Below are 22382 nucleotides of genomic sequence, written 5' to 3' on the forward strand. Positions count from 1 at the left end.
TGAGGAGGGGGTCATTATGTAACTGTTCGATGTGCGGGGCCAGGTTCACACGTGCTGGGTTAGGGATTGTGACGTCACTGGGAGCGTGTGGGGGTGCCGTTTGGGGGGCTCCGCGCCCCCTATATAAAATTTCGGCTCGCCATGTAGCCGAGGTTTTCCGCGGGGCTTTAAAAGGTAACTCTGCCAAGTTTGGCGGTGATGGCTTATACGGTGTGGATTTTTATTTTGAACAGACAGACTTTCATTTGTATATATGTAGAAGACAACATTTCAGCTAGTGCTATGGGGAAGGGCCATTTGTTAAACGTCGACTACTACGTAGTTTATTGTTTTATATTTTTATTATTTTATTGTTTCCCTTCTACGTGACTTTACCGAAAGAACCAAGAATATGAATCCCTGCAGTCACGAAAGCTTTAAATCAAAATTTACTACATAGTTATTCCTCTGTCGGGCAGTCTTTTTTATACTTGTGCATAAATATGACGAACGTTTAGTTTACTTTTCCAAGTGGAGCATATTTGTAGTGGAGCTGCAAGGCGGGCTAACCGGAACGACAATCAAATCCTGGTGATGTCACTCACAACTTACTGTCGATTTCAAATGTATTGGTAACATCCCGGTCATTGTCAACTTCCGTGGAATTCCCAGACACCACCTGATAGATAACTTTGTAACCGTCACCGTATTGACTGCATGTACACAACTACTGTTAAAATTGTGTCATTCTTTGATAAGAGCTACACGCAGACAATAATCATCATAATTGTCACCGTAAGCTATGGTCAATCTACTGCTGGATGAAGGCCTCCCTAAGCCACCGCCACCCTCTCATGATCTTGCAATGCAACAATCGACTCGGGGACCCGCATGAGGATATTTCTCCGATCCGTCTCCACCGTGGACGTCCTCCTCTCGTATGCGTGCTCCACTCCTTGGCTGTCGCTCCGTTATTCTTCTTGGCCAATCGTTGTCCCTTCTGGCTGTTACACGTCCTGCCCAAGCCCCACTCGCTTTTCTTAATGGTCTGGATGACGTCATTAACCTTGGTACGGTCTGTAATCGACTTGACCAAATTTGTTAAAAGTTGATGCGGCAATATAAAAACAGAAACATTTAGAATCAGAGGGTGTTAAAACAAATTGTGCCTCTAATTAGCACGGTTGTCTACATAAAGTGCGAAAGAATTTCAACATACAAAGTGTTGTATACCGATGCTTGTTTACTTGTGGATGTGTTGTGTGGAAACAATGCATGCACACAGCTTGCCAAGCTAAAAACCCACTCCCAGCCCAACAAACAAAATAAACAAAGCCTCAAACGGCGGAAAAATAAATGGCACATAGACAAAAGCGTTTAAAAACACACACACAAACACATACAAAGAGGTGAACACAAAACAGCTGCGCATCGTTGTGATTTTTAAATATATATAAAAAATATATAATTATGTATCCCCATGACCGGCTGGTGACCCTCGCTCACGGCAGCACCGGCTGGCGTGCGGTTCGGAGCTCCAGCCCACCCACGCGTGCGAGCCTTCATGGTTTCGCCTTCCTTAAAGTCAGCGCCATAATCACGCGGATTTTAAGTCATAAATTGTCAATTTTGAGCACTTGGCCAAGGTGAAGATCCAACTGCTCCCCCTACCTCAGCAGTTCTCCTGCTGTGTTTGTCTCACCTGATGACGATTGCTTGTGTTGCGATCGAAACGGCGTGATCTATACATTTTTTATCTACGTGACTTTACTGAAAGAACCAAAGAGTATGGATTCCTGCAGTCACGAAAGCTTCAAATCAAGATTGATGGTGATGATGGTGACGCTATACCGTCGATTCTTATAAGACGGGTTTTCGACTGTGCAACCGGCTTGTGGGATCTGTGCAGAATGAAGGAAGCGATGGCGAGGGTGCGGTGGCATCAGAGGCGCTGGCCACGACGCCCTCTTGGATGAAGGAAGAAAGGGAGGGATGGAGGGAGAGTTTGGAGGGATTGAAAGGGCGGAGAGGAAGGCAGGGATGGAGGGAAGGAGCGAGCGAGCGAACGAGAGACGCGAGGGAGAGAGAAGCCCCTCGCTAGTGAGCGGGAGGAGGCATCGCGTGTGATGCACGACGCGTCGCTGAAATAATAATTTACGCTGGCGCTGCCGTGGGGCCGCCGCAGCACTAACGGCGCGGTTATTAATGTTCACGGGGACCGGAGTGGAAGCTGCAAGCACGCATCGCAGCTCATTAACACCGTCATCGCTTAGGATTAGCGCCGCGCACTGCGCAGACAACTCCAATGTTGTCTCCTGGCCCCGTGTAACCCCGGGGCCTGGGGATGCATGGCGCGAGTTGGCGGGGGTAGTGGGGGTAGCAGTGGCTTGTTTTAGTGAATCACTAAAACAAATACACACACACATATACATACAAAATGTGGAATTAATTTAAAACTTGAATATTCATAAGATTGCAGAGCCCTTTAGTTAAACCACTGCCAAGTGAGGGCCCCCCGTTACTGTACGGGTCGTGGCGGGTTATAACCCCCAGTACAGGCCTCACTTGACCGGCCTGCCATCCGCGACTGAGTGGACTACAAGAACCTTATCCTGTCTGAGCAAGGTAGTCAACCCATCCTAGCAGTATCTAGGCTCAACCCTGCTTGGCATCCGAGATCAGATGAGATCGAGCGGGTTCCAGATGATTTCGTCGCAGGCAGGTTATACATCACGAGCATCGTATGCCCAAAAATATAATTTGAACAACAAAGGTACAAACGGGACATTCGAAACATGCTTTTCATGTCAAGACGACAGTAGCATATTCGTACATTACCATCTTCACACAGCCTGTGATAGCCACCAGCACGAAATATCTGGGACACAAGGCATTTATTGCTTTAGGCAACAGCGGGATTCAGAACGTCGCAGAGCGGATGGGTTTACAGAACAACCAGCTGACCTATGAGATCATGAAAATGTGGTGATGCTGCTACAACCGTTGGCAGTGATGCACAAATAACAAAAAACTCACATCTATCAGTCAGGCTTCTTTAGAAGCAAAAACACATAACACACAAATTGTTGGGAAATGGTCCTTCTTAATAGCACATACATGCTAAGAAGGGATTTAGGATGGGGCAAAGAGAAGGAAGAAAACGAGGAGAGATGCCAGCACGGTTCCCCAATGACCTCACGGTTTGAGTGGTTATGGGAGAAAGATGGACCAGCAACAACTTCATGCAAAGCATGCTGCATCTTCCTGTTGGGCTGTTGCTGTCTAAAAACACCTATTTGCATGAACATTACCATTTGGTTTCAGGCCATCGGATATATATATGTATTTTGTGTGTGCCAGGCTGATGGGTTTTCCCATTAGCTAAACGAGACTGCGTGAATCCGTCCAGGTTATTTATAACCAGCACAGCGCTGATGTCTCCATCACACTCAACCGGGCAAACTGCCAAGGGGGGGGAGGGGGGGAAGTGTTTTGGACAATCCGTTAAACTGCCAAACCAACCCCGGTGAAATTGAGGTGGCCGGGCGGTTCAGAGGTCAGAGTGTTAAGCCGGCACTGCTGAGATCCTGGGTGTGAATCTGGCTTTCAGCCGCCTGTGATTAAACCAAATTCACAAGCACAGCGTGAGTTGATGATCAACAATGACTGCCCAAAATAGTCCGACATATTAAATTTGGTTCTGCACTTTAATTGGCTAAATTGCAACCCTTTGAATTAAAACACCGGTTCACCCATCATGCAACCAACATTAGTCTTTGGCCAAGCAAAGACAGGTGTGGACCTGACGTCACTTGGAAGGATCTCAGAGGTAGCTCTCCATTGTCTCCGTTCACAGAGTTCTCTAGTACGAAGGGTTGCGCTGTTCTGCGAGATCTACAACTGGAGTCTTCATCGCAATGCGTGCCACCGCCAGCACTTCGCCACTAAATATGGCGAAGCCAAAACTTTGTTTTTAAATCCGGTAAAGATGATCTAAATCCACGTCTGGAAGCCCGAGGAGAGAGCACCAGCATCCTTAACACAGCAGCAGCAGACGCACAAACAAAAAGGCAGCAATAGCGGCGGTAGAGTCGATGGCGACGATGGCAGCGGTGGCCACAACGGGGTGTCGAAGCGCACACACGACGCTGATCATCTATTATTAACGAGCCTCCGCACTCGAGTTGGGCGGCACTGACCAATCATCAACCAGACTCCGTCTATAATTATCCTAACAGTGCGGCAGGATCGCCCCCATTGCCCCGATCGCCGGCTCCGTCGTCGCCTGGAAACCAAATCTCTTGTCCAAAACACTAATTGCTTCTGTCTGCCGCTGGACAGCATCTGCTCTTTTGTCAAGAGCAGGCTGGCGCGCGCGCGTGCATGCGGGCTTGAGAGAGAAGCATGCACGGCAGCCGGTTCGCGGCAAACACGATGTGACAGCGTCCTCCCCAAGGCAAGCATCGTCCAGGAAGACGGAACTCGCTAATAAACAAACGGCGAATTGCAACGCGCACTCACAGCCCGCAGGGAGATCTCGTGTCAAGAACATCTGAGTTTACTGTTACAGGAAGTGGCTGGGTAGCTCAGAAGTTAGAGCGCTGAGCTGGTACGACCAAGATCCTGGGTTCAAATCCAAGTTTTAACCAGCTGCGATTAAAACAGGGTTCTCAAGTAAAGACTATATGCGTAGAGACCCACGGACTTGTATAGAGATGCACACACTAGCACAGAGACCCAATGACTCAGAGACGGAGATACAAAATAACTGATTCTCAAGTTGTGAGTTGATCGTTCCCAGCCCAGTCAGAAATGACTGCAAAAACTAATAACCATCACAATTATAATTGGTTTTGCAGTTAATTTGGCTAAATGTTAGCTCTGAGGAAATCGGTTTGAATGACATGCAGGGCATATGAACGGTGACTCCAGTTTGGAAAAAGAGGCCTATTGAATGACTTCAGAAGTAGTTTTCCAATGTCATCTTCAAGGGCCGTTCTATGGTTGTTTAGTTATGAACAATCAAAGACAAGCTCGCCTCATGACATGATGCGGATAACGCAATTGGAATAGAATTGGATATAAAAACTATAACAATTATTCAGATTAAAAAACGGTGAAAATAAAATACCAAGTGCGACAAAAAGAAATGGTAGAAACAAACCGACGGATCGATAGATGACCTTTGCTTATTGGCAGTTAAGAGCCTATTTGGGCCAGAAACTTCAAAGGAGACCTGGACCTAAGTATAACATTAACAATCAGATATAAGGTCAGCAAGGTCGTGAGCCCACACCATTTGCCACAGCACGGTCATTACGGCCGTTGTCCGCGACTATGGGCGACCTCTGCTCACGTGCATCATAACCCCGGTCACAAGGTCTGCCCCAGACCCGTGACCTCATCCCCAGTCCATTTCATCGACGTTCAAACGGTTAAAGAGGGCGGCGCACCTCGAAGAACACGAGCAGCTGGGCAAGCGCCGCTCAATCACCTTTCTCACAGCGTCACCGTCACCCAGCTTTAGGCTTCCCCTTTGCAAGGCCACCCTCTCTGGGTACCGAAAAACTAAAACGCACGACTGAACCCACGAACCGCAGGCCGAACTTGGCCTGCGACTTCCGTGTCATACGGTCCCGTGGACATGAGGCCTATGAATTGTAAGCAGCCGGCAGATTATATTTACCTGTCACAGCGAGTATCTTAGCCACACTGATCGGGTACGAGGGGAATATTTCCGACCCGGCAACAACACTGCGTTACTAATGGGAGTGCAATTAGTGGGAGTCTGTCACTGCCAGAGGTCCTTGTAGTGACAAAAGTGATCAAGGTGGGTGTGTGTTTGTGTGTGTAATGTGTGGTTCCTCGCCAAAGGTATCAGAAAGTCCGTTTCGATGCTCAGCAAAGAAAACCTTCAGTTTCAATCCCTGCTCTGACCTCAGCCGCAGTGATCTCTCCCCCTGACAGCGGCTCCGGCGCCGCCGCCACGACCCACCTGCTCCTTCTTGGGCTCCTTGTCGAGGTCGAGCCGGGCGAGCGAGGTGTTGACCTTGAGGGCAAGCGCCAGCGCCATGAGGCCGCCCGTCTTCACGTCGTTCTCGCGCAGGTCGATGCGGACGATGCGCGGGCTCTCGGCGATGAACTCCGCCACGGCCACTGCACCTGAAGTGGCAGAGGAGGGGTGGGGGGGGGGGGACCAGGTGAGCCAGGCTTGGCAACGTCGAAGTGACGCAGGGGAAATTCGGCAGGGGCAATTCAGCCGGCGCCGTTTCGCTCCGGCCTCCAGGGACACGCCGGCCGGCACGGGGAGGCCTGGTGTGCTGCGACTGTACGACGCTGCGCGTTTACCCTCGCAGGTGATGCGCGTGCAGGCCAGTCCCAGGCGCAGCACGGAGCGGTTGGCAATGAGGCCGTCCTTGAGCCGCAGGACGCCTTCGTTGCCGACGCTGTTGTGGCCCAGGTTCAGCGTCTCCAGGCTCTGTGTGCACGGCTAAGCAAGCACGCGCCCAACAAACACGCGACAGCCCGTTGCAACTTTGAAACAAGGTACATTTTTTACACATGTATATCGTTATAATGATGAGTAAAACGCACAGCCCCAGGAGAGACCTAGCTGAAATTAAATCCCGGTGGTCGAATGTACAAAACATATTTACAAATGACAGCAAAAAACACCAAGGTCACATAAGTCTATCAAAATGGAAAACGAGGTGGGGACTGAGAGCGGAGATGCTGAAGAACGGTTATGACCATGATCACGCTGGTTTGCCCAAGAGAGGCATGCGTGCCAACACAGGGAGCAGATGCTGCCTGCCCTGCCCCTACTTTGAAAAAGGATGCAAACCCACAACCCTGTGCCCCCTAAATTAATAACTTTCACAGGCCCCCATTGGCTAAGTGATGTGATACAAAAGCTGCTTCCCCCTCCTCCCATCAAAAAAAATATTCCCTGGTTGCACACGAATGGTGAACAGGTACACATGGGCGGGTTGGGGGGTGGTGGCGACGTGGGCCGTGTGTGGGCACGCGTGTGGGCGCGTCATATGTAGTAGGGGTGTCGCACATACCAGCATGCTGGCCACGTACTGCATGCCCACGTGCGACAGCTGGTTGTTCCACACGACGAGTGTCACGAGGCCTTTCTTCTGCTCCTTGAGGCCCTCGCACACGTGCTGGAGGCCTGCACGCGTACAGGGGGATGGACACACGTGCATTCCAGTCACACGTTCGCACGCAAACGTCCACATGCACCTACTGGGGAGCTACCGAGACGCTACCAGACACTACACCACCAAGGCCTACTGGGATACTACCAAGCACTATCGGGACATTGCCAAACACTAGAATACTATCAAACACCACCGAGATACCACCAAACACCACAGAGATACCATCAAACATGACCCGGACACCATCAAACACCATCCGGACACCACGAAACACCACCGAGGTGCTACCAAGCACTACCGGGAAGCTAGTGAACAATGCCGTGGGCTCGCGCTCGCACCCGAATCCATGAGGCTGTTGTTGCGCAGGTCCAGTAGCTGCAAGGTGCTGTTGAACTTGACCAGGTTGCCGAGCTGCAGGGCGTCCTGGCCACTGTTCAGTTTGTTGTCGGCCAAGTACAGCTCCCGCAGCGCCAGGTTCATCTTCAGCGCAGACACTGGAGAAAGGTGGGGCAGGGTGGGTGGTTGAGGTGGGAAAAAGTGGGGGGGGCAGGGGGGAGTGAGGTGGGGGCGGTGGTTGTCGGAACGGTAACGGCGGCGATGGGAAAATTTTATTTAAGAGACAGCAAATTGGAGACGGGGGGGGGTGGGGGTGGGGGAGGGTGGAAAAGATCGTGTCAAGCGAACTGCAGGGGCTGCGCTGAAATATTAGCGGGCGCAACCAAGGGTTGAGGCTTCACGTCCGCCCACATTAGCCCTGCACAACGACCCTTAACCCCTCCGCAACCCAAACTCGGCTCCCCCTGCGCCACGTGGCCAACCCGACTGACCCAGAAGCAGGAGGGGGCGGCCGGACATGCTGGCGTTCTCCATGTGCAGCACCGCGAGGCTGCTGTGCATGCGCAGCGCTCGCGCCACAAACGGCAGGGCCTGGTCGGCGACGGGCGAGTTGCGTGCGTCCAGGATCTGCAGGCTGCCCGTCTTGTGAGGTCAGGCAGAAGGAAGCAAAGTCAGCGGGACAGCGAGGGGGTGAACACACAGGTGGAGCAGAGGGAGGGGTGATGAGAGGGGGCAAGGAAGGGAGGGGCAGATGATGGTGAAACGACATGGAGTAGCGATTGAGAGGGAGTGGGAAGAGGAGGCATGATGACCGAGTGGAAGGATAAGATGAGGGAGAGATACGAGCGGGGTCGCGTGGCATGGGGTGGAGACATTAAGCAAGTAACCATTTGCTCCTCTCACGCTCACAGTGACTGATGAATAGTCATGATTCGGGGGTCACGGTTCAGGCCAACAAGTAATTTTTTTTTGGTTTGGTTTTCCACGACGATTGTATCCGGTGTATGTGTGCGTGTGTCTGTGTGTATTGTGGGGAGCGGTAGTGTAGCGGTTAGCATGCTGAGATCGGAACCCGGCGGCCCGAGTTCGATTTCCGCTAATGGCCAACACCAGTGACAATTATCTGAACCAGTCCTGAGCCTCCCCTAGGTCGAATCAGCCGCAAATGAGTACCTGGTGCAGTGTGTAAACATCGTCACTGGGAAGACAAAGGCAGCCAGGCGTAATGCTGGCCACCCACCCCCTCGTGTGCCGTGCCGGCCTTCATAGGTGCTCGCTAACAGCGCTTGCCCCAATAGTCTGTTAAGGTTATATGGGGGATCTTTGTCTTTGTTTTGGTGCCCTGTGGCTGTGTGAGTATGTGTGGCGTCTTGTGGGTGAGGGTCTGACCTTCTTCATGAGATTGGCCGCGGCCTGCCACCCACGTACACCAATGTGCTTGTTGAAGGAGATGTTGAGGTGGACGGCCGACTCGTAGTACTCGATCATGTCGAAGAGCGCCGAGGCTCCCTGCGCACGACAGAGGCCCAGGGTGTGGGCCGCAGAGACGGTGAGGACAGAGGCACAGGGTGCGCCATTGCGACACTCGAGCAGCGACGTCGCTCAAACGGGTTTGAATCCGCCAGTACAGCAGCATCGGAATAGCGCAATAATGACACATCTGTGCCTTGACTTATGAACTATGCCGAGTATTGATCAGGTATAATTATTGGCCACCAAGCAGGCACTGCTGCAAGGAGTGGGCCTTACCTGGTTAAATAAAAAGTTTAGTTTTTTATAGTTTAAGAGTGAAGCACGGGTAACTAGAAGCCCATAGAACAACACTGTGTAACCTCTCGGGCTCCCATTGGCAGGGTCAGCAGACTGCAGCAAACACCCACACACAATGCCAGTAGCGCCCCGAGGCTGCATGGGACTCGCAACTCATATAGTATGAAAGAAACAAAGGAGTGATTGACGAGGAAGCGACTGAACAAAGAGGGCGAGAGTGACAGGACGAGATAGGCGTGCTTAGGATCACTTATCGACTAAAACTGCTTCACGGTGGAATCGATTTCCCCTTCTCCACTGGCACATCTGAGCCGCCCCAGAGTGGGGGGCCCCCTCATGGTACGGGTGCTATACCATCAACTTGTTTGTCAAGACGAGCCAGAAACAATCTGTGCTACCCTGGCATCGCAAGATGTACGAATCTGGTTTGGGGCCAAGCAGGGCCAGGTTGCGGTGTTAATGACGCGTTTATCACTTGCTACGTCAAGTCGGCACAACTCAAAAGCGGCGTCAGCGCGTCGCTTAAGCGCTTCTCGACCGATTCGTCGCACATTGCGTCAACGGCACAGCCCGGCTTCAGCAGTAGAAAAAAACCCGGTGACGGCATCTTGCGTATTGCCGGCCAAGGTTGGCTAGGTACACAAAAAAAAGGGGGTAAATGAGTCAGTGAGGGAGCAACAAGGAATCCCACCCAAGAAACTTCCATCAGGTTGGAAACTAAATAAATAAATACAAAGACACCCACGTCTTCATCCAGGCTTGTGGACTCAGCGTTGACCTCATTGAACTGCAGCCGCTTGAACACCTCCTCCAATGTCTCGCATGTCTTGTAGTCCAGCTTCTCCGCTGCAGGAAGGAGGGACGGGGGAGAGAGGTGAGAGTGGGAAAAGGTGACAATGGGGAAGTGAGAGGGGAGAGACAAAAGGAGATAGCTGAGAGAGGAGAAAGGGGAGAAGTGCGAGTGGGGAGAGAGAAGAGCTGAGAGAAAATAAGAGGGGAGTGGGGATAGGGTTTCCCTTCTACGTGACTTTACCGAAAGAACCAAGAATATGAATCCCTGCAGTCACAAAAGCTTTAAATCAAAAGAGAGAGGAGAGTTGAGAGGAGATGTGGGGGAGAGGAGAGAGAAAAGATGGGAGGACGGCGATGGAAGGACATGTGTTTGTGAGGCCAGCATTGAGAGTAGAAGGGAACGTGCAGAGGGAAGCAGGCGATGTGTCAGGTTGAGGGTCAGGTTAGCATCATGGAGAGGGCCAGTGCTGGCATCTCGTTGGCTGGTTTGGCTTGGATCTGATCAATGACCGTTGTTAGTGGCTGATGGCCTGGTTTGTTAGGGTCAGCAATAGGGGCTAGGTTGAGAAACCGATTGGCTAGTTTTGTGAGGGTTAGGGCTCACACCAGGGTCTGATTGCTGAGTGTGCTATGCCCCCATAATCTGGGCACTTTACTCTGTTCTCTTTTCACTTCTGGCATTTAGCGCCACCGCACACCATACAGAGGGAAACGAATTTCGAGAACAAAGAAATAACTAAATCAATTAAAAATGAAATGCGAGGAGTGCGTTGGCAGCAGTGACTTTACACACACATATACACACCTGGCCACTGTCACACATGCGTGCACAGCCCTTGTACGTTCAATCATACTTCATCTCGCTCGTTTAGTGTGGGTTGAGTAAAGAGAAGGTTGGATGGCCAGGATCAGTTCGGAAATTGCTCGGCAACCAACGTTAGCCATTGCTGGGAATCAAACCGAGGTCACCGGGTACGTAAGAGTAGTACGCTAATGATTGCGCCAATGTTACACCCCCTTGCCACTTATTGCAAAAACACAAATAGTTTGTAATTTGCTGCGGCTCATGAAATAAACTTCAACTGGAACGCTGCGCACATTAATCCTAATTAAATTCGACTGTTGCACCATCCGCCCTATAAACTGTACAAACTTTACGGATGCAAGTTGGCGATTCTGCCAACTTTAAACTTTAAACCAGCCAACGGGCACCTACAAGACAATTGACCTTCCTACCAGTTCCCTGTCAGTTGGCCGAGTGGTGGAGCAAGCGACTGGCAATCCCAAGGTTGCAAGTTCACATCCTGGTTGGGGGTTGACTCAGCTCATCATCCCTTCCTCTGGGGTTGACAAAATGAATACAACGTAGTGGGGACATCAAAAGTGGTTGTCCTCTAGATTATAACGCACTCCCAGTCCGCCAAAAGAATGTGGAATTTCCACCACTTATTCTAGGCTTTAAACAGGACATGAGCATAACCTGAATGCTCATTTGAGCAGGAAATTACGTTAACTTATTCATGTTTCTGCTTATTATTATCTACGAGTCTGTATGCATGTAACTCTGTGTGCATATATGCATACCTACTTGCAAATCTGTCTGTGTGTATATGTTTATGTGAGTCTAAACCTCTGCGTGTGGACATGTGTGTTGAGCATGTGTGCACCTATGCCAGGGTAATAATTTGTATGTCTCTGTTTTGTATTTACGTGAGTTGTAAGAACACAACAACAATAACAAAAGGCAGCGGACAACACAACACCTCAAAAGAGCCGAAGATTAAATTACCGGAGAAGCCAGAGAGGGATTTCCTCAGAAAATTCCAGCCCAGTTTTGCCAAATGAGCCGGTCCAGGATTTGCGAGCAGCCCTCATCAGGTGAGGTCAGCGCACTTGGCTGGGCTGCTTGGAAAGCTATCAATAATTCACTTAGCTGTGAACGGCACTGTGAGACGTGCGCACTCTAAAAAACCTGGGCCGACTCGTCTGATTAATTGGGGTGAACTCACGGCTAATCCCTCGCACCGAGGCACTGGGAATGCCGCAAGGCTCTTGCGGTAAGGGGGGGGGGCAAAAGAACAAAAAGATGTCGAGGATTCTATTTTAAAAATTACCAAGTTTAAAAGATGAAAGTTCATTTTTTGTTAACTCATAAAGAAATTAAGAGAGTTGGCGTTGAACTTTACCCCTGAGATCGAGGCATTCCACTCTTCCGCTGAGCTCAGTGATATCCTGTAACACAAAAAGAAAAAGACAAAGACCCCAACCCCCCATGAATACGCAACAAACTGTTGGGGCAAGCGCAGTTAGTGAACATCTATGAAGGTCGGCAGGGGGCACAAGGAGGTGAACGGCCGCCTTGTGTCTCCCCAATACTGACATATACACACCGCACCATGTACCTGTTTAAAGGCTCAATTGACCTAGGGGAAGACCAGGACAGGTTCTGATATTCACAACTTATGTGAGCCATGGCTGGAAATTGAACTTATGTAGCCAGGTTCATTGAGCAGCGTGCTAAGCACTTTGCCATTGGTCTACACCTCTTTTTTCTATCAGTTGCTGAGCATAGGTCCAAAACGCCAAAAGGGCCAGCAACAAAGAGCACTACCGAAGGTGTAATCCACGAGTTATATTGTAAACATGTACACATACATGGCCATGAGCAGACACTTTCCGAAACATCCACTCGTCCGTCCAACCCTCGGATCCTCCATCCATCACCTCCATGTCCATCCGTCAATCCGTCCATCCCACCTTCCCTCCTTCTGTCCTTCTATCTGTCAGTCGTTGTTTCTATCCGTCTGTCATTCCATCGCCTCCTCCCAGTATCCGTCTGTGGGCCTCTGCCTGGCACGGTTGTGGCACCGCGCCGACGTTGGCACGGCGCCATTTACAGTGCAAGCGGTCGCTCGCCAGAGCCGGCCGAGCGAGCGTGCGAGCGACACGGGGGCGGCGGCGGCGGCGGCGTGGCGCGCGAGCATCTGCCGGCCGGATTAAACGCCGCACCCCAGCGACGGCAAAGCAAGCAGCGGCACGGCAGGAGAACGCGATCCCTTTGTTGCTGTGTGCCAGCACGGATCATTATCACCTGCCCAGGTTCCGGTTGGAGAATTTTAAATACTGCGAAGACTCGTCGTCCACGTGCCTGTCCATGGCCCGGGCAAGAGAGTCACGATCCCATTGGCTCTTCTCCTCTATCCATGGGATTGACGCCCTCCTTCAAATGTAAGATGAGCTAAATCCCGATGTGACCCAGCTAGTGGCGCCTCTCTCGCCACACGTGAGCACGTGTCCAATTTACTGTGCCACTTGATGTTCATCCGAAATCACCTTCCCGACAACCACAAATACAGGACCTGGGTTTTGGGGGCCTCTTAAAATCTGTCAGTGACAAGTGTCACAACGCAAATGATAAGTACAGGTGCAGCTTCATAATCGCTTGCTCCTGCCACTTCTGGCAGAACGGTCTCCACTACAAGGAGCTCTAGACAGCCCCTCAAGGGGATATTTTGGCCAGACGTCTCGGAAGAGGTTGGAGGACCCACATTTTGTCACACCAGACACTAGCTGCCAATCAACTACGTCCGGTGTACTCATTTACACCGTTGATCGTTACACCACGGTGGCAGTGGCAGCAGGAGCTGCGTACCATTGCAAATAAAACATCGTTTTATAAAAGCGCTCCGTTTCTTATCAGCGTCAACGTGGTTAAGTACAAAAAGTTATGGAAAGAAAAAAGGCGCAATAATCATTTCGCTGACAAATATTTGCACTGTACTTAAATACACACTGCGATGCAGTCACTTTACACGACAGCCGCCAAAAACTACAGCGGGACGCGAGACCGCCCCCCTGCTGGGTAGCCACAGCGGTCGCTCTGTGCTTTAAAAAGACGAGCGCCTGTTTATTAAAATAAACAGTCTAATGACATAGGACGCCGGCGAGGGAATAATCGCACCGACGCACTCGTAACCGGGTACACGAAACAGGCAACGGTTTTGTTTTCAATCAACCCGACGCTTCCCTAAAAAGCGACTCAATTAATAAGGCGGTCGTCACGAGGTCACATCAGTTCGCTTTCCATAAACGGACGCAAATCATGCCGCTTCCACCATAGACCAATCAGCCGCCGTCATTTAGCAGGGCAAGGTAGCGCCGTGCATTATGAGACACACAACCAATGAGGGGGAGACAAACAGTGCAAATTTAGTTGGGATTTATCATTTCAGTCGTAGCCTCGGTCTCGTCGATGACAACCTGTGGAGATTGAGTCAAGTCTGAGAGTGCTGATATCATGTGGTCATTCTCTTAGTCTATTCGACTAAAGAATTCACAACATTGAGTCAGACGCTTAGTTCCTAAAGGCTGGTGTGAGGAGCGTGCAGTTTCTCTCAGCCTCAATATCATGAGCTCAGCCAATCGGAGCTCAGTAAATATTTTTTGTGTACTTTTATAACCAATTACCATGTTTGGTATTCCTCAGTAGACTGCAGTCTCTGCTGCCGTTAACAAATTACCTTAGTCTGCATCTTCAGACTTGTTAATTTCGTTTCCACATAGTTGTCTTCGCTTTGGCGATTGTTCTTCGCCACAATCACGTTTGATTATATATTTTCGTCCATTCAGTCATCGTTGACGAATAAAAAAAACTCTTCATTGAAGAATATTTTCGTCACTAATTTGGCAAGCAAACTTATGGTGGTCATCGTCATGGTCACGTTTTGGGATTTTCATCCAGCCACAGTCATCACCGAATGAAATAAAATAAACACTTTGTTGACGAATATTCGCATCACTTGTTTCAATAGGGAAATTAATGCTGGGAGGTGCCGAAGCCCCAGTGGAGAGTTCACCGCCCTGGGAGGTGTTGGCAAAACATATCGGAGTGGCAAGAGCGCCCAGTGTGCAAGGTGGCCGAGTGGCTCAGAGGACAGAATGCTGAACCGGCGCCACTGAGATCCTGGGTTCAAATCCAGGCACTAGTCTGTGATTAAACTGGCTTATCAAGCGTAGTGAGTTGATCGTCTCAGCCAGGTCACCAATGGCTGCACAGAATAATACATTAAATTCCCTTCATTACTTCAGTTGGTTAATTTCCAGCTTGGAGCATTAAATATCAGTTTCACTGTCATGCGATGAACGTTACTCTCAAATGCAACGGAATAGTGCTCCCTTGACTGTGTGGACTAGAGGTCACTTTAAGGGAACTCGGAGGTAGTTCTGTGACATTTGCCTCCGTAGACCTTCGTCCAACATGAAAAGATGCACTGCTCTGCTAGAGATCTAAATGGATTTTTGATCTCCTGACATGACACCGATAGCACAATCGGGATAACATTGGGACAATATTAAAAACACAAAAACAAAATCTCTTGGTTAAATTTACAGGTAGCAGTGGGCAGAGTGGAGGTTCTGGCTTAGGTTACCTGGGGCACCCGTGAAGGTTCGGGCTGACATGTACACCAAAAAAGGAACGGTTATTGAAATAACAGCCCAGGCATTCGCGCTCACGTATACACACACACGGGCAGTGCGGAGTCATTGGGCTAACTTGTGGTGCTGAAACCCAGGGGGAGATGAAGTCTTGTTCGAAACACTGTCTCTCAAATTAAAAGTGTACCACTCAACGCTGCATCATCGGCAGTACAGATTCATTTAGCATGTCCGCTTTTACAAAAACGTACACATTATTCCCAGCCAGGCATGTAATGATTTAACAATCAAAGTCGATTCTTATACCCACGACGTAAGTATTTCATTTAGTGTGGATATTGCATCAATTATGTTTGGTGATGAATATGTACGCCGTTTTTGTTCCCTATGTTTAAATGGTCAAAACGAAAGAAAAGCAAAACAATCGAGTCAGTCCAGATGGATTAATAGATGGTACCGTTTGTTGTGCTTCCCTGGAACCTCAAATGAACACGGTTGGCTACGTACGGTGCGAAAGAAGTTCATACAGATGAGACGAAGAATAAAGATGAGACAAAATACACAAATGGAGGAGGACATCTTCATTGAGACAAGACCATACCGAGACACTGCAGACGAATAAGACAGTACAGATGAGACGGGCAGAACAAACGAGCAAGACAGTACACACACAAAAGAGACAGACAATATGGACAAGGTGTACAATACAGATATCGTGTACAAGAGCATAAACAAAGCAGACTGCACAGAAACCAGAAACAGCAGACTCTACAGACAGTACAAATTAGTCGATAAACAAGAGACTGTACAAACAAGAGAACAATATAATTTTGAATTGTATTGTGACCCAAAATCATGGAAATTAATACAAATGTGGGGCGTGAGCAAATCGTTACACATCTCATTGTCGACGAGTACTTCCGCAGATCTCTATCGGGTCTGGCTAAAAGCAGGGGTGGCTGCGAACCGAAGGCATGTGACAGCGCGCGTCTACGATCACGCGTTGCTGCGCCACGCTCCCACGCAAAAGCTGAAGTTATTGTTATTTATCCGCGCGTTTACGTTCATGACGAGGAGGCCGCTTGGAGCGGCCCAGTTTTTATATCGGTCGCCGTTACGTTTCAAAAACAGGAACAGCTCCCCACCATCCCTCCCACCTCTTCCAGCTGCCGACCTACACACTTGGACTGTTTTCAGATCTTGTTTGCTTTTACAGTCGTTGGGGGTGGGGGAAATAACCGAAGGAGGGCATTTGCCACGGTCATGTTGTGATGGCAAGCCTCTCCGTTAACAACTTGCAACCACGCGATATTTAAGATGGCACCACTGGGTGTTAGGCACGATGTCCGACTTGTTGGGAGTTTCTCATTATTCACTTTGTGGAGAAACAATAAGTCGGACGTCATGTGGGACCCCACGCAGAATAACCCAATTTCAGTTCTTGAAGAAGCTCCCAGCGCATGCAGAGAGCAAAACATCAGACATTGCGCCGGACAAAGCGCAGCATACCCGATTTCAAATTGGAGAGCTCCGCACGTCACAATCTCAAAAAGCAACGGGAGTAGTAAAACAGGTAACAATAACACACAAGCACAGACTTTAGACACAAACCAACCCCCTCTTTCACTCTCCGCAACTGCCACTCGTCGTAAACAAACAACACGTCGCCACCCTGCGCTCATGGGGACGCGAGGAAGATGAAGATGGGCGCGAGCCGCCCGTTACGGGGATTCCTCTGCGGTCACAAGCCACAAGCTGGCACGCGGCACTCCTTTGGTGATGGGGGGAGGTGTGGTGTGTGGTGTGTGGTGTGTGGGTGGGGGGGGGCAGGGCACTAGCGGTAGCATGCGCGGAATCGGACGAGAAATGCCGACCTCGCGTGACAACTCGCAGGTCGCTGTTACTCGCTGGATGTTTCCTGCCAAATCTCATTTGGGCCGGTCACAAAACAACGGCAGCAACACGCGACTGGGTAGCTTGAGCCGCTCGCCAAGCGAGTCAAAACACACCAGATTAAACCGAGAGATTCATTTGTAGCATGGGGAGGGGGGGCTCTCTCTGTTCCATGACGGGCACCTCTAAAAGCCTGCAGTTCTTACCACGGGAGAGTGAAAAGGGACTCTTCTGTTTCAGTGCTGCTGCCCCCCACAAACCAAAACTCCAAATCTTTAAAACGTTTCAGCGGTCATTCGTTTTCCCTATTTTATTGGAAAAACACCACAAAAATTAATATGCGTTTTGCCGTTAGCCACGAAGAGAGAAACCACTAATTATAACCAAAATAAACCTCAACATTGATATGATAACATTCTTTACAACTGCTAGTTTTTAGCAGGCCATATCGACGCACAAGAAATGTAAATTTAGTACACGATATCCCATGTTGGGTCACAGTGGCCATTATGCCAACAGCTGCAACATCAGCAACTTTAATAAATACCAAACCCATCCTATCAGGCTACTCTTCTCCTGCCAATAAACTGCTGGATGAAGCCCTCTCCATACCATTTCAGTGACGGTGGTTGTGTGACCATACTTCACCACACTGGTAAATATGAGTTCGTGAAGGGATGGGGGAGCCTGGGACTGGTCCAAACATCACTCGCCACTGATGTTTGTCATTGCCATAAATTTTACGCAATGAGTTAATAGTGCAGCAAGCTAACCCCTTGTAAATTAACCATTATAAATTAACGGATTACTGTATCATCTCACAACCTCCACAATTCCCACCGGACCGGCTCCTGCCTAACATCTAACCCTAATCCATGAGTTTGATGTCAAGCGGCGATCGCCAGCCGTACCTGCAGCTGCTTGATAAGCTTGGGGATGGGTCGCACGTTGAGCTTCAGGCAGGACTCCTTGTAGGCCGTGATGATGACCTCGACAGTAGCGTCCAAAGCTAAAAATATAACACCAAGGAGGGGGGAAGAGGGGCCGGCAACCGTGGCCTCAGAAAATTAACTTCCCCGATCCGCAGCCAACGACACAGAGGCTCCGCAATAATAAGCACTACATTGCTACTGTTACATTACGTATCTAATTGTCTTATCTCACGTGGCACGCTCACCAGGGTCTCTCATGCAAAACGAATTTGGAAAATAAAAATCAGTTGGTTGTAAATATGAAAGGTCGATATGGAGCTGTGCTCTGCCTAGCGTGGGGGGGGGGGGGTGGTGCTCATCTCTGCTGCGGAGGCAGTGGTGGAAATTCCCCATTTCTGTAGCCGTGTCCAGTCTCTCCGTTTGATGACCACTGTTCGCTTGAAGTGAGCGTAATAATAACAATCTGTATCGATATGAAAGATGACGTCAAAACAAGCAATGTTTATACAGAGCCCACATGCAATTCAGCTCACGTAGGCAGTTTTTTTTGTCCTAATGTTGAAACTCGTTTTTTAAGTTCACAACAGGCATGGGATGGCAGGGCTACAGCATCAGACCAGCTGCTCTGTCCCCTAACCCCCGAGCATGACCAGTCAATTAATCGATTAACTCAAGCAATAAATTATGTTAAATATTGATGGAGCGTGTCTTCAGGGTAAACTAAAGTACATGTACTCTAAAAGAAATAAAATTTCGAAGTTGATGGCTGTAAAAAGTGGGTACAATGGAAGTTAGGTTGTGATGAAACAGACGTTTTGGGTGGTGGTCCCTTCTCCAGGAGCCCAGTGCATAAAACTCCTTAAGTGTTTTTTTACTCAGTGTTCCATCTGAACCAAAGAGAGTTAAGGGCAATCATGTAAACTGTTTTGTGCAATCGCACACAGAGACGCCCGCATCACAGTGGCAAGTTAAGTTACAGCACCGTCTCATTTCCTTGTCCAGGTACCATGTGGTGAGGTTGCAGTAAGGTCAACAGCGGCCCCAGCTCTAACCCTGATCCTGACAGTGCTTCAATCCCTAATTTGGCGACAACAAATTTCTAACACCAACCGTGACCTTGACGGTAACAATAACACACCAAGTGGGTGACACTTTCCATATCCCTGATCCAAACCCTAGCTCGGACCCAAACCCTAGCTCAGACCCAAACCCTAGCCCTGACCTTGACCCTAGCCCCAACCCACACCATAACCCTGACCCTAGCCCGATTATTGCCCTCTAAATATTATTACCCAGCTTCCACGACTGTAACAATATTGCTTCCTACTCTGGTCAAGTCAATATTAATCCCTGATCTCACATTCACCTACCCCTCACCACCTTCCCCTCATCCACTTCAGTCATGGCACTCACTCGCCATTACCACCTTGACCACACTTCACCCATCTCCACTATACTTTACTTACTCTCACCTATCTTAACCACCCTCACCCACCCACCTCATTCTCGCTCACCTCACGACCATCACTCATGACAATGACCCTTTGCACTCACCTACCCTCACCACCACCTCAATCACCCTGGGCTCTCATCCAAACTCACGCATGAACCCATGGTGCTCATCCATGGTATTCACTCACCCTCATCACCATCCTCACCCACCTCACACACTCATCCACCTCTCCTACTCTCACTATTTACCAACCATTTTACACGACCCATGGCACTCATGCAACCTCAGCCAGAACACCCGCCACACCAGTACTCATGACACTATCCCACCCCGACACAAAACTCGCCCATCTCACCCACTCTCCCCCATGGGACTCGGGCATTATCACCACCATTCTCGCAACCACGCTCAACCTCCAACCACCACCTCAGCCACCCTCACCCACCGTGCCTCCACGGGTCCCTGGGTTCCACAGCGCCCGACACGATGCCTGCGTCCTCCGGGAAAGAGACCCTCTTGGCGGGGAGCGCGGGCCTGGACGAGCCCTGGGGGTCCGCGACCCCCGCCGCCTCGGGGGTCTCCGTCTGCGTCTCCTTGCTGCTGTGCGTGGTCGCGGCCTCCTCCTCAACCACCACCTCCTCAATCATCTCAACCACCACCTCCTCGCTGTGTCCTTCAACGTAGCCGACGTCGTCTTGCTCATTATTGCCGTCGTTGTCTTCGTTGTTGCCGTCACCTCGACTGTTGTTGTTGTAGTTGTTGTCTATTGGGTTGTTGTTGTTTTCGTGGTTGTTGTTGTCGGCGCCTCCGCCTCCTCGGGCCCCCCGTCCTCGCCTAGCTGGCCCTGCCGGCCTCGCGGCGCCGCCCGCCGGCTCGGCCAACAAGGCCGCATCGAGGCCCAACTCGGGCCCGTCCTCGGCACCGGCCATGGCTTCTTCTTCTTCACCGGCGCGGGGGCATCGGGGGTGGTGAGGAGGTGCGAGGAGTCACGACGCGGTGAGGGGAGACGAGGTGAAGAAACGAGGTGAGAGGGGGAGAGGAGCTCGCAAACACGGGATGCGGCCACGGCGGCCACAGCCGTCAAATATCCCCCCGATACGCGCGGTGCGCATGCGCGGCACCCGGTTCCTGGGCACGCGCAGTGGAGGGATGAGGGGTTTGTTTACGGGGGGGCGGGTGGACAGAAGAATTGCCCCGCCCCTTGAAATTCAGCGTGTCCCCGCCCCTTAAGGTTAGCCCCTCCCCTTAGGTGAAAGGTGACCCCGCCCACTGCAGGTATGGCAATGAAGTGGCCCCGTCCCTTGCAAAGGGGGGGGGGGGGATGAGCCCATCCCTTTAAGTGAAAATTAATCCAAATAACTCCACACGCCCGTCAATAACAAAATAACGCCTTAAAAATAAATAGATAATAGACGACGTTTCGGCCAATGGGCCTTCAAAAACATAGAGTTGGTCCCACCCTTTAGGTTGTGTGGGAGAGTGGCCCCACTCCTTACGAACTCTCTTCACCCAAGGACGGGGGGAGGGGTGAGGGTCCCCCACATAGCCCCGCCCCTCAGCTCCCCCCCAAACCCTGAGTCAACCCCGCCCTTCAACCCCTTGGGCCCCCAGTCTTGTAATCCCTCCCCCCACCCTATCTCCCACAGCCACGTGGTCATGCGCCTGTTAATTTACTACTATAATGAGCCAAGAATGTCTGTGTGTCCCGCGCGTGGCGTCACTCAACGTCGGCCAGCTCCCCTCATTAATACTCATGAACAGGTGACGTCCTCCACATGGACCCGCCCCCCTAATTAATAATCATGAGCAGGTGACGTCACTCCACATCGAACAGCCCCCCACATTAATAATAATTTTTACTGGGCAGCCCTTTGATTGGTGGGAAAACCCAGCACCGTCGCGGTTGCTGCCCACCACTTACATTAACATTGGCTGCTGACATTTGCCCATTTCAAACTTTCATAAAAAGTTTACCTTTATAAGCTAACCCCCTCTTCCTGATGACGAACGCTTATGTTGCGATCGAAATGTCGTAGTTTTTTGTTATATTCTTTGAACCTATCTATGTGACTTTACCGAAAGACCCAAAGAATATGAATATTAATAATCATAAAGAGGTGACGTCTTCCAAATGGATACCTCCCGACATTAATATTAATTAGCGGGTGACGTCACTCCACATGGGAGGGCGAGGCGCCTCCTCCCCCCTCCTCAGCGTCAACTTACAACCCTCACGTCACGTGATCTCCGTAACGCTATTGAAACATCGAAGTAAAAAGGACGTAATGATGAACAAGGGATTATAACCTTCAAATTAAATAAGTCCGTATCACCGCGGCCTTACAAATTGCACACGAATTGATGCAATGAATATCACGTCGTGGTCTGCTTTTCGCTTGTAAGTTTCAGATTTACTGAAATACACCCGTCCTTGGACGAGCAAAAGGCGAGTTACTCTTAATTGACTTCCTCGCGTAATTGCCCGGTCCCCCACACCTTCACGGGGGGGCCCGCTCGGGGCTTTTCGCCCTACAAATTCTGAGTGAGGGTTGCGAGCCGAGCGCTCACAGGGACCTCCCGGCCCGTCCAGGTAATTGTATAAAAAGTATAGATTAGGCGACG

At 50.2% G+C, this 22382-nt stretch overlaps 1 protein-coding gene across 1 annotated transcript in view; it reads right to left on the reverse strand.

Annotated features, from left to right (window-relative positions):
* The window catches only part of PPP1R37 (protein phosphatase 1 regulatory subunit 37), a 31038-nt gene extending 10129 nt beyond the window's left edge, over nt 1–20909 (reverse strand). The window contains exons 1-10 of the mRNA XM_032962785.2: nt 20206–20909; nt 18287–18384; nt 12233–12278; nt 10000–10100; nt 8874–8993; nt 7976–8126; nt 7487–7642; nt 7047–7159; nt 6328–6469; nt 5975–6141 (exon numbers count right to left, since the gene is read on the reverse strand). Coding sequence (XP_032818676.2) covers nt 5975–6141; nt 6328–6469; nt 7047–7159; nt 7487–7642; nt 7976–8126; nt 8874–8993; nt 10000–10100; nt 12233–12278; nt 18287–18384; nt 20206–20689 — 1578 coding nt within the window. The 5' untranslated portion in view covers nt 20690–20909. The remainder of the gene's footprint in view (nt 1–5974; nt 6142–6327; nt 6470–7046; nt 7160–7486; nt 7643–7975; nt 8127–8873; nt 8994–9999; nt 10101–12232; nt 12279–18286; nt 18385–20205) is intronic.
* Between the last annotated feature and the right edge of the window lie 1473 nt (nt 20910–22382).

This window comes from Petromyzon marinus, chromosome 29 (genome assembly GCF_048934315.1).
Source record: "Petromyzon marinus isolate PM22_M1 ecotype Great Lakes invasive population chromosome 29, UKy_Petmar_22M1.pri1.0, whole genome shotgun sequence".
NCBI classification, from domain to species: Eukaryota; Metazoa; Chordata; class Hyperoartia; order Petromyzontiformes; family Petromyzontidae; genus Petromyzon; species Petromyzon marinus.